General features: G+C 35.0%; 1 protein-coding gene across 3 annotated transcripts; it reads right to left on the reverse strand.

Moving 5' to 3' along the window:
• Positions 1-413: 413 nt before the first annotated feature.
• Positions 414-14,697, reverse strand: LOC145657900 (uncharacterized). 3 transcript variants are annotated; one of them, XM_081714624.1, is made up of 18 exons: positions 14,582-14,697; positions 8,546-8,606; positions 8,325-8,402; positions 8,051-8,103; positions 7,727-7,782; positions 7,529-7,581; positions 7,165-7,314; positions 6,492-6,545; positions 6,260-6,313; positions 5,872-5,994; positions 5,480-5,602; positions 5,088-5,210; positions 4,696-4,818; positions 4,304-4,426; positions 2,106-2,518; positions 1,934-1,998; positions 1,711-1,853; positions 414-1,621 (listed from the first exon to the last, which is right to left on the reverse strand). In XM_081714624.1, the coding sequence occupies exons 2-18, from the start codon at positions 8,583-8,585 to the stop codon at positions 1,527-1,529; spliced, it is 1,869 nt and encodes a 622-aa protein (XP_081570750.1). In that variant the 5' UTR covers positions 8,586-8,606; positions 14,582-14,697; the 3' UTR covers positions 414-1,526. The 3 variants fall into 3 exon arrangements, with proteins under 3 accessions (XP_081570750.1, XP_081570748.1, XP_081570751.1); XM_081714622.1 differs by having other exon boundaries at positions 8,319-8,402; XM_081714625.1 differs by lacking the exon at positions 6,492-6,545 and having other exon boundaries at positions 8,319-8,402.
• Positions 14,698-14,906: the final 209 nt, after the last annotated feature.

Here is a 14,906-nt window from a genome sequence, read left to right on the forward strand (position 1 = left end):
CTGAAAATTTACCGGATAGATATTGCAAATGTCATAACCCAAAGGTGGGTTACCAAAAGGCTTTATATTAATATGATCAGATTAACTGTAGGGTGAACCCAAACTGATATTATCTCCACTGCCAAATGAGACTCACACTAATCTGAAAATCAGGACAACTGCCACCAAACTAGTGACCAAATTGCTGCTTTTGGGAAGACTTTATGTAGAAAGCTAAACATGAAGAATTGTAGCCTAAGCAAACTAATTAGGACATGAAAGACTCATAGACTCATATGAAAGACTTTGTTTGGAAAGCAGCAAAACCCTGGAATTTTTTCCAGATGAAATAACATGCCAAAGTGTATATTAATAAATAGGCTGAAGTGTATAATAACTAGAATATAGCAAATGAAAGAATACAAATCTAAGTGAAGGTTAAGGTTTAAATGCCTTTAAGGTAATTCTTATGAAGTTTATTGACCGTACGCAAGCAAACATATAAATAGAGATGTTTAATGGAAAATATTACCTGAACATTATTAGATAGAGAGGTAGCCAAGAGACAGGGAGTGATAGAGGGACAATATACATAGAGATAAACATAGAGATTTCTCCACATCTGAGTCTCAGCAAGGCTTAGCATTCCTTCAGTCGTATCTCAACCATCACTGATTAAACAGTGTTTACTTGCCACAGACCACATAGGTAACAACAAGGTAGAAGCATTCCCCTTACATGAAACAAAGACATCCTCAGGTATCATAACTGCAGGAACTCATATCTGATAGAATAAGCCAAAAATATACAGACAGAGGGAATAACTATCCTTAACCTTGCATTTGCTTTTTGTCCCTGAGGGTAAGGTCTTATGGAACAGTGTTCAGCCTGAATAAGAGTTGCGCTTAGGAATTATTTATTCCTCAGGATATGTGTAAAGATTTATACAAGTTAAAAGAGGATATAAATATGACTCTTTGAGGACAAAAATTACTTGGAGCAAGTTCATGGTTTGAGCTACATATTAAACTTAACACCTTTAGTCAGCTACATTTCAGTCTTCTAGGTTTTAATGATACAATTACAATTACTATTAGTAACAGTTAAAGTTAGGACATTAGTTTCAATGTGTTCTTAAAAATTCTTTAACATATACTTTGATGCCTACATGAGGAGATATTTTACTTAAAGCCAATGTGAGAAGAAAGAGGGATTGCCTTTTAGCTGCTGATCATGTAACACCATACTGTAATTGTCCTTAGCATCCTGATTTTTTGTAGAGCCACTGCATGCTTCATATTTTTTTTACAGAAATCTACATCCTAATTTATGATTTATGGCATTATAATATTAACAGGCTGGTACCAGACTGTCAGGCTGAAGAAGGTACATGCTTCTTCAGTTGGCTCAATTTAATTTGTAAGGGATGCTGACTTTGCATTAGTATATTTAGTTTTATGCTTTAATAAAATAAACAATTTAAATGCACCATTGGCTTTGTAATCCTTTTTTAGAAGATATTTGTGTAACGTCCGAAATTGTGTAGATTATGTTAATATAATATATGATAATAGAGTTGTCAGAATGATGAACAATGCTGAACAGGTTTTTGGAGAACTACTGGAATTCTGGCCAACTGTTTCTAGGGGAAGAAAAAAAAGGAAAAAATTGATAATCCAGTACATAACTGGTCTTGAAATTCTATAATGATAGAAAAAAGCATGAACTTACCAACATAAATGGTACCATTTATAAGAGGCAATGTAGTTAAATGATTCATCCAGGCCTTAAGCATGGCATCTGTTATGTCGGTATTGGTAGGCAGTGTAGCGTTGGAAAAGATAAGTGTTGAATTCACGACAATGGATCCTGGCCTGTTGGTAAAATATAGAGTTGGAGCATTTGTTGGTTAAAAAAAACACAGTTTTTGTGTAGGTATATGTATTATACTCACAAAAGGCTGGTGACTATGCTTCTGTGGTATGTCAGTGGAAATTGATTTCCCATAATAATATTAATCTGATTGAAAAAATAAAAATTCATGCATGTTTATTTCAAAGAAAAATATACAATTCAAAATTTTTACACACCTCCACCCAAACCAAGGATAAATAAATACAAATTACCTGAATTTCAATCTGAATGGCCAAGGTTTTGAAAGCAACTGACAAGACATTCAAAAGTTCAGGATAGAAAGTCATATTAAGACTGAATATGAGAATCACTGGCTGTTCATATGGGTTTGGAGGGTCAGTAGGCACAGCTGTACTCATTGTTTCAGTAGTAGTAGTAGTAGCAGTCGTAGTAGTAGTAGTTGCTTTTGTGGTTTTTGGTGGTGTTGGTATTATTAATGGTGGTGGTGGTGGTTTAATAATTGTTGTTGTTGTTGAAGTAGTAGTAGTAGTAGTAGTAGTAGTAGTAGCAGTCATAGTAGTAGTAGTTGCTTTTGTGGTTTTTGGTGGTGTTGGTATTATTAATGGTGGTGGTTTAATAATTGTTGTTGTTGTTGTTGTTGTAGAAGCAGTGGTAGTAGTAGTTCCTATTAAATAAAGCAATTTGAGAAGAAAGGGGTTAAAACTTTAATCTTCTCAGACATTCCATCATTCCATTGCTTTTTCTACACTAGCTATCTTATCAATCGCCTTCTGCATGTCTCCATTGTGGTCTGCGCCATTGTGGTCTGGGTTTAGGTGAAATATTGGCTAACTGTATTATTTTTTTTGGGGGGGGGGGTTGCTGAACTTCTTTTAATATATGTTTTAATATATTACCTCAAGTTATAATCAGAAAGCAAATATGGATTGAGAATTGTTATGTCATATCACAACCTCTTACATAAAGCTTAGTCCAATACAGCTCTTACAGTAATGGCATGATTACAAGCTAGTTATTATTAGCAAAATCTCTTGGATAAATGATAAAGGAAGCTCCCTACTGATCTATTTAATTAAAATAAGAAGTTATTTCTCAACTATCAATCTGCAGCTCAAATGTCAAAATAAATGAAATGCAGTGATTTAAACATTATAAAATGCTTAAAGAAATAATATAACTTCATATAAAATAATAAATAATAAAACTTAAACAATACAAAATGTTGCAGGTACTTAAGATGTCACATATACTTCCATATATACTTAATATACCTATTACTCTGTTAGGTTCAGCACAATGAATGGAGTTAGTGTGATACACCTCTGTATGTAACAGAAAATCTGTGTTCATTCTCAGTTTTCAAAATGATTTATGCTCAAATAATTAGAGTTAATAATCTTAAATGGTTCAAGGTAATGTTTTCTCAAACCATCTGAATTGGGTTTGCCATGTACTTATGTGCCTGAATTTTAGCCACATCAATCCACAAATGACAAAAATGATTTAACATAGGACTGTTATGGAAAATGTATGTATGTAGTAGTGTGTCTATGTAGTAGTGTGTCTCTGTGCACATTCAAGGTTCGCTGCTGGGATTTCCCCATTCGAGACTCCCCTCTACTCCCCGCCAGTTTTTCATGCCAGCTGGTCTGCCTATTTAATGGTCCCGCCCAAGAGAGTGTCACAATTGGCCCTCCCTAGCATCCTGTCTACCTGGTTACCCTGTCTCATGTGTTTGGTTTGCTTTGGTTCCGTTCATTCTCCAGTCCATGTTTTGGTTTTCGCTGTTCTGTTCGTTATCACCTGTCAATTGTTAATCCATGCCTTGTTTGTGTTTGCTCTTTGTAGTGGTTTGATCTAGCCTCTGTGTTTTCACATTGCCTGTAATTTTGTACCTAGCCTGTTTTCTATTGTGTTACCTTTTCTCTCTTCTGTTATTGTGTGCTTTTTGTTTCTTGTTTGCCATGTATCCCAGAACTCTTCCTATTGGTAATTTGACCCTGGACCATGTGACTGCGACTCTGATTATGGATTTGCCCCTAATAAATCTTGCTCTTCACAGCAAATGCTTTGCTAAAGACAACAATGATGTGCTAAAAGCTGTCAGTGAACTGAATCAACTTGGAACAGTAACTAATCCTCTGCACATAAGCACCATCAAGCTAAAATGTGAAAATTGGATTTTTTTGTAGGTAAGAAAATATCTACAAAATAAAAGGAAGATATAAAACATACCTAGTATAGTAAAGGTAAAAACTCATGACTGTTTTTTTCTGTTTCATGAGATAATGGTGCATAAGAATGCATATTAACTTTAGCACAGTTAAAACAAAGTAGTGAGAAAAGATCAATTACTCTAGTTGTAGTTGTGGTTGAACTATGCTTCTAATGTAACACCTGTGGTCTGGTTCATTAAGGTTCAGAATAGTTTAATAGTAATATGGCAAACCTGATGTAGTTGTTGTACCAGGTGTTGATGCTTTTGTGGTTTTGGTGCTGTTAATTTTGTGTTCTGTGGGCAGAACTACTGTATTAATTCCAGATGTAGACCCAGAGACAGTACTTCCAGTTCCTAAATGGGGGAAGAACAAATAGTTGCTCAATACATTAGTATTACCTTGTCCTGATACAACCTGTAAATTCATTAAGCCTTGTCAAATATGGAAACTTTTTCTTTTGATATATGTTTTTCTATTTTCTAATATATAAAACACAAAACGGGGAGAAAATCAATATTATTCAGGGTAGCTGGAAAAAAACTGAACTATGCTTCTAATGCAATACCTGTATGTTCTGCTTGATTAAGGTTCAGAATAGTTTAACAATAGTAATATGGCAAACCTGATGTAGTTGTTGTACCAGTTGTTGATGCTTTTGTGTTTTTGGTGCTGTTAATTGTGTGTTCTGTGGGCAGAACTACTGTATTAATTCCAGATGTAGACCCAGAGACAGTACTTCCAGTTCCTAAATGGGGGAAGAATAAATAGTTGCTCAATACATTAGTATTTCCTTGTCCTGATACAACCTGTAAATTCATTAAGCCTTGTCAAATATGGAAACTTTTTCTTTTGATATATGTTTTTCTATTTTCTAATATATAAAACACAAAACGGGGAGAAAATCAATATTATTCAGGGTAGCTGGAAAAAAACTGAACTATGCTTCTAATGCAATACCTGTATGTTCTGCTTGATTAAGGTTCAGAACAGTTTAACAATAGTAATATGGCAAACCTGATGTAGTTGTTGTACCAGTTGTTGATGCTTTTGTGTTTTTGGTGCTGTTAATTGTGTGTTCTGTAGGCAGAACTACTGTATTAATTCCAGATGTAGACCCAGAGACAGTACTTCCAGTTCCTAAATGGGGGAAGAATAAATAGTTGCTCAATACATTAGTATTTCCTTGTCCTGATACAATCTGTAAATTCATTAGGCCTTGTCAAATATGGAAACTTTTTCTTTTGATATATGTTTTTCTATTTTCTAATATATAAAACACAAAATGGGGAGAAAATCAATATTATTCAGGGTAGCTGGAAAAAAACTGAACTATGCTTCTAATGCAATACCTGTATGTTCTATTTGATTAAGGTTCAGAATAGTTTAACAATAGTAATATGGCAAACCTGATGTAGTTGTTGTACCAGTTGTTGATGCTTTTGTGTTTTTGGTGCTGTTAATTGTGTGTTCTGTGGGCAGAACTACTGTATTAATTCCAGATGTAGACCCAGAGACAGTACTTCCAGTTCCTAAATGGGGGAAGAATAAATAGTTGCTCAATACATTAGTATTTCCTTGTCCTGATACAACCTGTAAATTCATTAAGCCTTGTCAAATATGGAAACTTATTCTTTTGATATATGTTTTTCTATTTTCTAATATATAAAACACAAAACGGGGAGAAAATCAATATTATTCAGGGTAGCTGGAAAAAAACTGAACTATGCTTCTAATGCAATACCTGTATGTTCTACTTGATTAAGGTTCAGAATAGTTTAACAATAGTAATATGGCAAACCTGATGTAGTTGTTGTACCAGTTGTTGATGCTTTTGTGTTTTTGGTGCTGTTAATTGTGTGTTCTGTGGGCAGAACTACTGTATTAATTCCAGATGTAGACCCAGAGACAGTACTTCCAGTTCCTAAATGGGGGAAGAATAAATAGTTGCTCAATACATTAGTATTTCCTTGTCCTGATACAACCTGTAAATTCATTAGGCCTTGTCAAATATGGAAACTTTTTCTTTTGATATATGTTTTGCTATTTTCTAATATATAAAACACAAAATGGGGAGAAAATCAATATTATTCAGGGTAGCTGGAAAAAAAACTGAACTATGCTTCTAATGCAATAATGTTCTGCCTGATTAAGGTTCAGAATAGTTTAACAATAGTAATATGGCAAACCTGATGTAGTTGCTGTACCAGTAGATGTAGACCCAGAGACAGTACTTCCAGTTCCTAAATGGGGGAAGAAAAAAATAAAATATTTGCTATTTTCTAATATATAAAACACAAAATGGGGAGAAAATCAATATTATTCAGGGTAGCTGGAAAAAAAACTGAACTATGCTTCTAATGCAATAATGTTCTGCCTGATTAAGGTTCAGAATAGTTTAACAATAGTAATATGGCAAACCTGATGTAGTTGCTGTACCAGTAGATGTAGACCCAGAGACAGTACTTCCAGTTCCTAAATGGGGGAAGAAAAAAATAAAATATTTGCTATTTTCTAATATATAAAACACAAAATGGGGAGAAAATCAATATTATTCAGTGTAGTTGGTAAAAACTGAACTATGCTTCTAATGCAATACCTTTATTTTCTGGTTAATTAAGGTTTAGAAGTGTTTGACATTAGTAATTTGGGAAACCTGTTGATGAGGACATTGTTCCTCTCATTACTCATGTAGTTCCTGAGGTTGCTTGAGTCAAATTTGTAGCTTTAGGTGGTGTTGCTGTTTTTGTTAGAGTAGCACGTGTAGTAATGTTTGCAAGTAGTGTTCTTGTACAAAGCAGTTGATGTTGTTCTTGATTTTGTGGTAATGGTAGTGTGTTCTCTGGGAGGAAGTACTGTGTTTTTGGCTGTAGTAATTCCAGATACAATATGAAATACATGATAATAATAATAATAATTTAACCCATCCATGTTATGGTTAATTAAGGTTCAGGGTCCCATTTCAGTGTTGCAGTGTTAAGATTAAATGAAAGAGATTGTTCAGTGAAATACTCCCGCTACCATTTAAAGTTGATCTCTGTTTTATGATTATTTTGGGAAAGAAGGTTAGTTTGATAAATTTGATTTGGCAAACCTGTTGATGAGATTGTTCCTGTCACTGCTGATGTACGTCTTGTTTCTTGTGTCAGATTTGTAACTTTAGTTGATGATATTGTGTTTGAGGTATATACTGGTGTTTTGGGTGTAGTAATTACAGGGGTAATGTTGTCAGGAATATTGACTCCTAAATGAAGTAGAGGGAGATTAGTTGCTCAGTACATTAGCATAGTGCATACATACAGACTGTATATAATTTTTTAATGCAAAATCCATTTGAAATATGAACTGTTCATTCGAATGTAAATTCAAAAAAATTTTTATAAGTTGTACAGTAGTTTTAATTTAGCTACCAATTTAAAGGTAAATACAGCATACACAAATACAGCAAAATGGCTTACTTAAAACAATATATGGATACCAGTATCTCCGCACAACTACTTCTGATCCATTCCTAATATAAAAGAAACAAAAAATCATATATGTGCTTGTCACCTAACAATAATTAATCTATCAGGCTGCACTTTACCGAATATATTTCAGCGGTATGTTGACAATAAAGACTTCTTAATTAACAACAATAAAATGCTTAATCTTACCTAAAACCTATGACATTTGTTATATTGGTTGCAGGCCACAACTCTAACGTAGAGTTCTAGAGAAACATGGAGATATTCAGATACTGGATACATTTCTATGTCTCTACACATTCATACGTTAAACTGGTAACAGCATGCACAGTATATATTGAAGGTTTGATATCTTGTGAAATGTTTAAAGTCCACAACATATATGTTGTAACTATTTGGTACAATCTCAGTGCAACCAAATTATTTTAAACTTTGTCATTTTGTTAAACCATTTTTAAGGCATTTTGATGTCATCTTAAATGACATCATTTATGATGATTAAAATGCCAGTACGTTTGTTTTGATGGCTATGCTGGTATCTCGTGAGGATGAGTTCTGAGAGGAACCTGTGGGTGGGGAAGGTAAAAAAAAAAATAATAAAAAAACCACATTAAATCAAAACCTACAATATTTACATTGATATATTGTATATATTGTTGATAATCGGATTTTTGAGCAATATTTTTGCTGGTGAACTGTATGATTCTGTTGGTCCGGTGCAATTTTATAACACTTGGCTAAGATCTTTTTCAGCACCACTTCCTAAGAGCTTTTTCATTACCAGTACCTATGGTCTCTATGCTTGTTGCATTTCCATTTCCACGGAAGATCACTTGATTACTATCAGATGCCGTCCCTAGTAGTCCTGGAAAACATGGAAATAAATCGTTTTCTTCAGTATTTTTAGTATGGTTTTTAGTGACTAAAATAGATTTTATAATTAATTTGACTGAGTAGCATTTCGTTTTCAGCAGTGGTTAACTAACTGAATAAATGAAGGCTATGTACCTATTAGAACTGATAGGACTATCAGGATGGCCATCTTCATTGTGTACACACTCAGTAAACTCTGGGGGGGGGGAAAAAAGGAATTCTTTTACATTGTGTTACATGAATTTTTTTTACTCCTACTTCAAATAGCAACTATAACGCCCTTGCACAGCCTTCTGTATTCTTTCAGCTGCCTGGTGAGCCAGCAGTGTCATCAAATTCATTGTTTCATACTTTTTTAAAACTACTGGCCCCCTCTGGCAGGGAATTCCTGATAAAAAATAAATAAATATGAATTGCTAATACTTTGCTGAAGTGCCATGGATGTAGCTTTAGAACAACTTTAATCCAAATTTAATGGTAACAGGTGGTCCCAGCTATCCCACTTCAATTTCTCTTTGTTTTTCTTTAAACTGATTAAACAATTTGAATTTAAAAGTTATTCACTGTTAGCCAAGTTCAGTAGGGACACTTGTGAAACAATCATGATTTTTGAATGGTCACTGGGGGGGTTATTGGTGAAAGCATGCAAGAAAACTGTACCCCTTGAAGGACACGTTTTAAAACAACTGTCATGGGAACCCCATCCCCCACCTCACGAGTCACGTGGCAGGGGGTTCACATGTGTATGTAGCCACGCCATCCATAATGGCACACACCTGCATGGGGTTCGATGTTCTGTCTATTTAAACCCCCGTCTATGTGTGCCTCTTCGTTGGTCATTGTTAATGTTGTTTGCATTAGGTGGTTTTCACTCTCCAATAAGACTTTCTAGCATTGAAAATTGTCAAATAAAATGGCTAAATTATGTATATCCTTCTGTGCCTTTGATTGCATTATTGTATGCCTTTGTCTTTGCATTTGGCAGCTAGTATCACCTGACGAGTAGTTTGTCAGGAAAATGTATGTGAGCAGCATGTAGCATTTTAACATTCTAGTACCCCCCCTCCACCCCCCCCAAAAAAATTATTAATTTAAGTTATTATAATCTAATATTTGGCAAAAGTTGTGTGTATGCTTTTTCCCTAGCTAGTATAATAGGCCATGAAGTGAAAATCATACATATCATTGTTCAGATTTTCTGTTAATATTCTAACAGACTTACATTACAGAACCCTTCAAAATATCACAAAAGGGACACATAGGCTCATAGACAGCAGTGCAGACATACTAATGAGCAGTTTTAGGTCTACTCTCGGATAGTGATGTGCTAGATGGTGCTCTGGGCAATACAAGAAGCCCTTGCTCCTTACCCACTCTCAGCCCCGAATGAACACATTTGCTTGGCAAAATGATCTTGTACTTTAATATTAATAAATATGAAAATATATGAAAAGGACCAGACATAACCTAAGCGCACACAAAAATAGCACATGAAAGTACAAAGACAATTATGCATGAACGCATGTGCAAATATGCGTGCACACATACATACACACACCCAAAATGAATGCATATGCGAAGCCATACTTTTTGCTTGGTATTTGGCTTTACATGTTTGTCGTGATTTGGCTTTACATGTTTGTCGTGTTGGGTTTTCAGTGCTGCCACTTTTTTTTTTTTTCGTAGAGTAGACGCTCCTGGCTCTGTCTGTTACCCAGGCCACCAATCCATGAAAGCCATGAAAGCCAAAAATATGTGAAAATTCAGTAGATTAGTGCCATGTTCTGAATCCTCTGAATGTCTTTGTCCTTCTTGTTTCCATATTTTCTATATTTCCAATTTTACTGTAAAAAGATTTCTGACGCTTTTACTGCTTCTCATACCTTTTGAGTTATAGCACAGTACCAAAACCTATTGAAACAATCTGGACCTATCAGTCACCTTCAAAGCTTTGGTCATCATTAGCCACATGGCACAAGTAACTCCAACACAGCTGATCAATGTGCTTTGCAATAGTAAAATAAGCTTCAATGATTTGGTATCAATGTTCCACCACTACTTTGTGGCAAGGTTGTTTGTACCAGACAGGCTTGTTTGTTGCTTGTGCATTACATGTTTTGCTTTGTTTTTCTGCATGGTCTGAAATAGTCATGGTGACACTGCTAGAGAAATGCATTTTGGCACCAATCAAAAATATAAACCAAACCAAAGATTCAAGGAGCTATTTCCAGTTTGCTCTTCTCCCATCCTTCTCTAAATATGATGAACACAAATGCAATGCACATCGGTGTATTTCCCTGAAAGCCTATGCATTGTTTTTCCTAAAAACATCATGGTCCTATAATAAGACGCGATACTTCTTCCTTGACATGTAATACACCTGGTTGCTGTGTTGATCTTCCATAATGTGAGTCCTTTTAAGATGGTGTAAGTGTGCTACAAACAGGAGAATTCACACGCGATTTCTACTAATAACACTAATAATAAAAACATTTGGAATATTACTACACACACAGACACACATTTAGTAGTATAGCATAACAATAATATAAAAGCTGTTGTAGGCATGGCACACGTAATAAAGGTAATAAGAGAACAAAATAAATCAAAAAGAGCCTGATGGATCTTAAAAGTGAACTGAGCCATGGCAGGAGCCATCCCAAAAAAAAAGGGGAAAACCAAGGAAATTTGTACTTTTAAAAGGAAAGCTGGCATAGTGCATGTTAGAGCTGAATAGATAGCGTCATAACTGCTAGGCTACAGGAAGAGCTTCCTAATAACTGAAAGATCACATCTATTAAGCTTAGGATAATCTGCTCATTTTGTAGCTGTAAAATGATGCAAAGTAACCTTTGGTGTGTTTGGTTTCACTTCTGTGCGTGAGTCGCTATGATCCTAGTCTGCAGTCAGACTCAGTTGGAGAGGCCTATGTGTGTGCCTGTTCTCCTTTTGTTTTTTATTTCTGTATTACAGCCTTACCTAATACTTTTTTTTAAATAAAAAAAACTCTGGCACTGCAGCAGAGTCCTTGGCCTGGGGCTTAGGGACTCTGCAGCATTGCCAGAGTTTTTTAATAAAATCTGTTTCTTTTATTGGGAAAAAAAAAGTATTAGTTGATGCAGTGATTTTGTAGTTTCTTTTTTGTTTTAATTAACTAGCTTAATGTAGGTGTCATTGCTTCACACTGGGAAAAGAATATGGATACATTTTTTAAACTTTACACAGTCCTGTTACAGCACCCTCTGGCAGTGTAGAAATCAGAGAGCAGTCTGTACAGTGACAAGTATATTAAACATAGATTTGCTTTTACTGGAGCTATCTCATCACCTGCTCCCTGGTCTGTGGGGAGAAACGGTCCAATCATGTCATGGTTCCTTAAATGTCATCTTAAGACTAAACCTTCCTCACTTAGCATGGGCTCTGTTTGTGCATCCCAAAGAGCAAACTGAAAAACACCCAAATTTTATTTGCACCTTTTCTTTATAGGCACAAGAGCAGCTATTTTGCATGACACGTTCATCGTGACTGGAACATGAAATTCAGTGAACTTTCTTTGGACCATTTTTGGCAGACTACTAAGACGGTCTAGCCATCACACACACTGCACTCTCAGTGTTGCTGCTGACCTTCTTCTTGCATGACTTACATTAAAGCGCAAAAAAAGAGAAAGTCTAAGCTGACCAAGAGCTCACTGTGTGTCTGTCAACAATCCCAGTCAGGAAAACAACTCTACGTTTATCTGAACAAGTCCAAGTTTCACAATGCAAGCATGCTTGCTATTTTTACTAAGCCATACACACTGTTGAACATTTATGATATGAGTTTTTGGTGGGTAGGGGTAGTCGTGTTCTGTGGGACTTTTTCTTTAATTAAAATGTGAAGTGACAGAAAAAAGTTTGGAAAATATTGTATTAAGTCAGTATCCTAACGGGATATCGCTATCATGTCTAATCAAAATGTCAAGTTCCAGGACTGAGAGTGGATGGTTTATTAAATTTTGGTCCATAGGTTTTTAAGAGAACCAAAACATTGCCACAAACACTGATGGAAAAATAGAAATGTCTATGTGTACATGTCTAAATGTTTCAAATGCAAACTATCGCTTTTTAGGTATTGGGGTTTTTTGGTTTTGGGTTTTTTTTGCATTTTTAATTTTTATTTTTCTTACTCTGCTTCTTAAACCCTTACACTCAAAGCATGTCGCTCCTCACTCTTGTAACTCCATACCATTTCATATTAGGTTCATTTAGTTTCAGATACTGAATAGTGTGCTTTAAAATGTAAGAAAGTTTACTATTGTATTTGTAGGTTTCAGTACTGTACTGTTTGCCATGTGAGAGCGATGTGTATGAGGACTGCATATTGGGGGAGCTACACTAACAAACTGACAAAAACTGTAGATGAGCAGTGCATAGCTTTGCCTGAAAGACTGGACGCAGCTAAGAACAATTATTATGTAAGCAAAACTTTCATCATATATATTCAAATGAACAAATACTGTTGGCAAAGAAAATAGTGCAATGGCTACTAATACTAATATTACTACTACTATTATTACTACTACTACTACTACATACATAAGCACATCAGCCAGTTACTGATATTAGTCCTAAACCTACATGAAAGACTGCAACTGCTGAAACAACACAAATATTACAAGAACATCTTAATACATGTCCAGTGATCCTGCCCATACACTTCCATCTTAATTGATTTGTTTTGTTTCATTTTGTTGTTTTTAATTCAAGAGAGATGGCCAATGAATACACCAATACTGAAATCAGATGAATGACCAACAAAAAAAAACAAAAAAAAACAGATGCCCCTGAAATCATATAAACAATCAAAAACCAACTCAAATCAGATAAACAAAAAGTGAAAGAAGCTGACAATGTGAAATCAGACACCAAATAGCACCAGGATATCTCAAAAGGTACAGAGAAAATGATGAAGCGAAGAAAGAAAATGTAAAAAAAATCATTGGGTTACTTCATGTGTTAAAATGCTCTGTCCATCTTTTTAAACAGTTATTCTGCCTGTTGATTTGCTGTGAAAGTGATTAAAAGAATGCACCTTTCTCAAGTTCAAAACCAGCAGTCCTGAAGAAACAAACTTATCAAAAGAAACTCTTATTTCTGAAAGCAGATACCAAACAGCACCGGGATTTCATGCAAGCTGCATTCTCCAGCCACTAGAAAAACTACGTTAATGCTGAAGTCTATAGTTGATCTTTTGCTATGCGCACCATTTGCTGTCCTCTAGTGGAACGTAATCATGATACCAATCATTATCAGCTAATTATATTTTTGTTTTGTTTTTTAATTGAAGAGAAATGACCAAGAATAAACAGCCACTCCTAAAATAAAAAAAGAACAGCTAACTAAAAATCTGAAAAAAATCTGAATATCTGAAATCAGATACCAAATAGGGGTTAGAAACTGACCAGTGATGAACGGAGTATAGGGTGGCTGACAAATGGTGAACAACAACAGATGAGTTACAGTTTGCAATTGTTCAGTTATAAACACAATACTACAAGACACGTCTACATAAATAAAGTTGTCAGTGAGAGTAGGTGAGTAGTGGGTATTTCTAATATGAGAGATAATGACGCAGATAGTAATTTATTGCTGCTTGGCAGAAGCTGTCAGTAACGCTTAACCACAAAAGGTTGGAGCGTGCACATTTGCCTTTGTTGGTTTCATAGCCTACCAGATATATAGTGTTTTAAAACACTGTACATTCTGACTATATACTAAAAAGAGATTTGTTCTTTATTCTATATTCTGTATTACCCCTGGGTGTAATGCAGGGAGCACTGGTCTGTGTACTGTGTAATCTTTTTATTCATTTATTATTCTTATTATTAATTCCCTTTACATAAGGCACAATTTCACAAAGACTAATTTATGGCCAGTAATGTACTTCCAGTTCTGTGTCTCATTTGTATAATTTCATATACGTTCTGTAAAATATGCAGTAGCTATTAAAACATTCAACATATAACATATTCGGTCTCTAGCGTTAAATATTTTTCTTCCTTTTCCATGCTTAACACTGATACAAGATGAATCACGGGATTCTATCTACATTTAAATAAATCTAGAAGGACAAAATAAATCAGATGATTAATAATATCGTTTGCATAAATTATCCAAAGCAGATTCTTACCTTTTGGTAATCTCCTTTATTCGTTCAAAAGTCCTAGCATTTATGCTAACCCCCAAGCAAGATACTGAATTATGGTAAGCCAGAAGCTGCTTCCTTCTGTGTACAGACTGAATGAATCATCAGCAATAGTCAGTGACCGCGATATGAAGAGAATTGTAGGAGGGTTGATGAACAGGAGATACTTGTTTCTGAAGTCCCTGTGACAGGCCAACTAAAGTCAGTTTAGATACAGGGATGAAGAAATACAATAGAGAAGCATTCCTGAAATGTCATACATTTTAACAGTACATCTTCACTTGGAAAATTACCACACCTCATCAAAACA

This window comes from Electrophorus electricus, chromosome 5 (genome assembly GCF_041902795.1).
Source record: "Electrophorus electricus isolate QZ-2024a chromosome 5, ASM4190279v1, whole genome shotgun sequence".
In the NCBI taxonomy this organism is placed as follows: Eukaryota; Metazoa; Chordata; class Actinopteri; order Gymnotiformes; family Gymnotidae; genus Electrophorus; species Electrophorus electricus.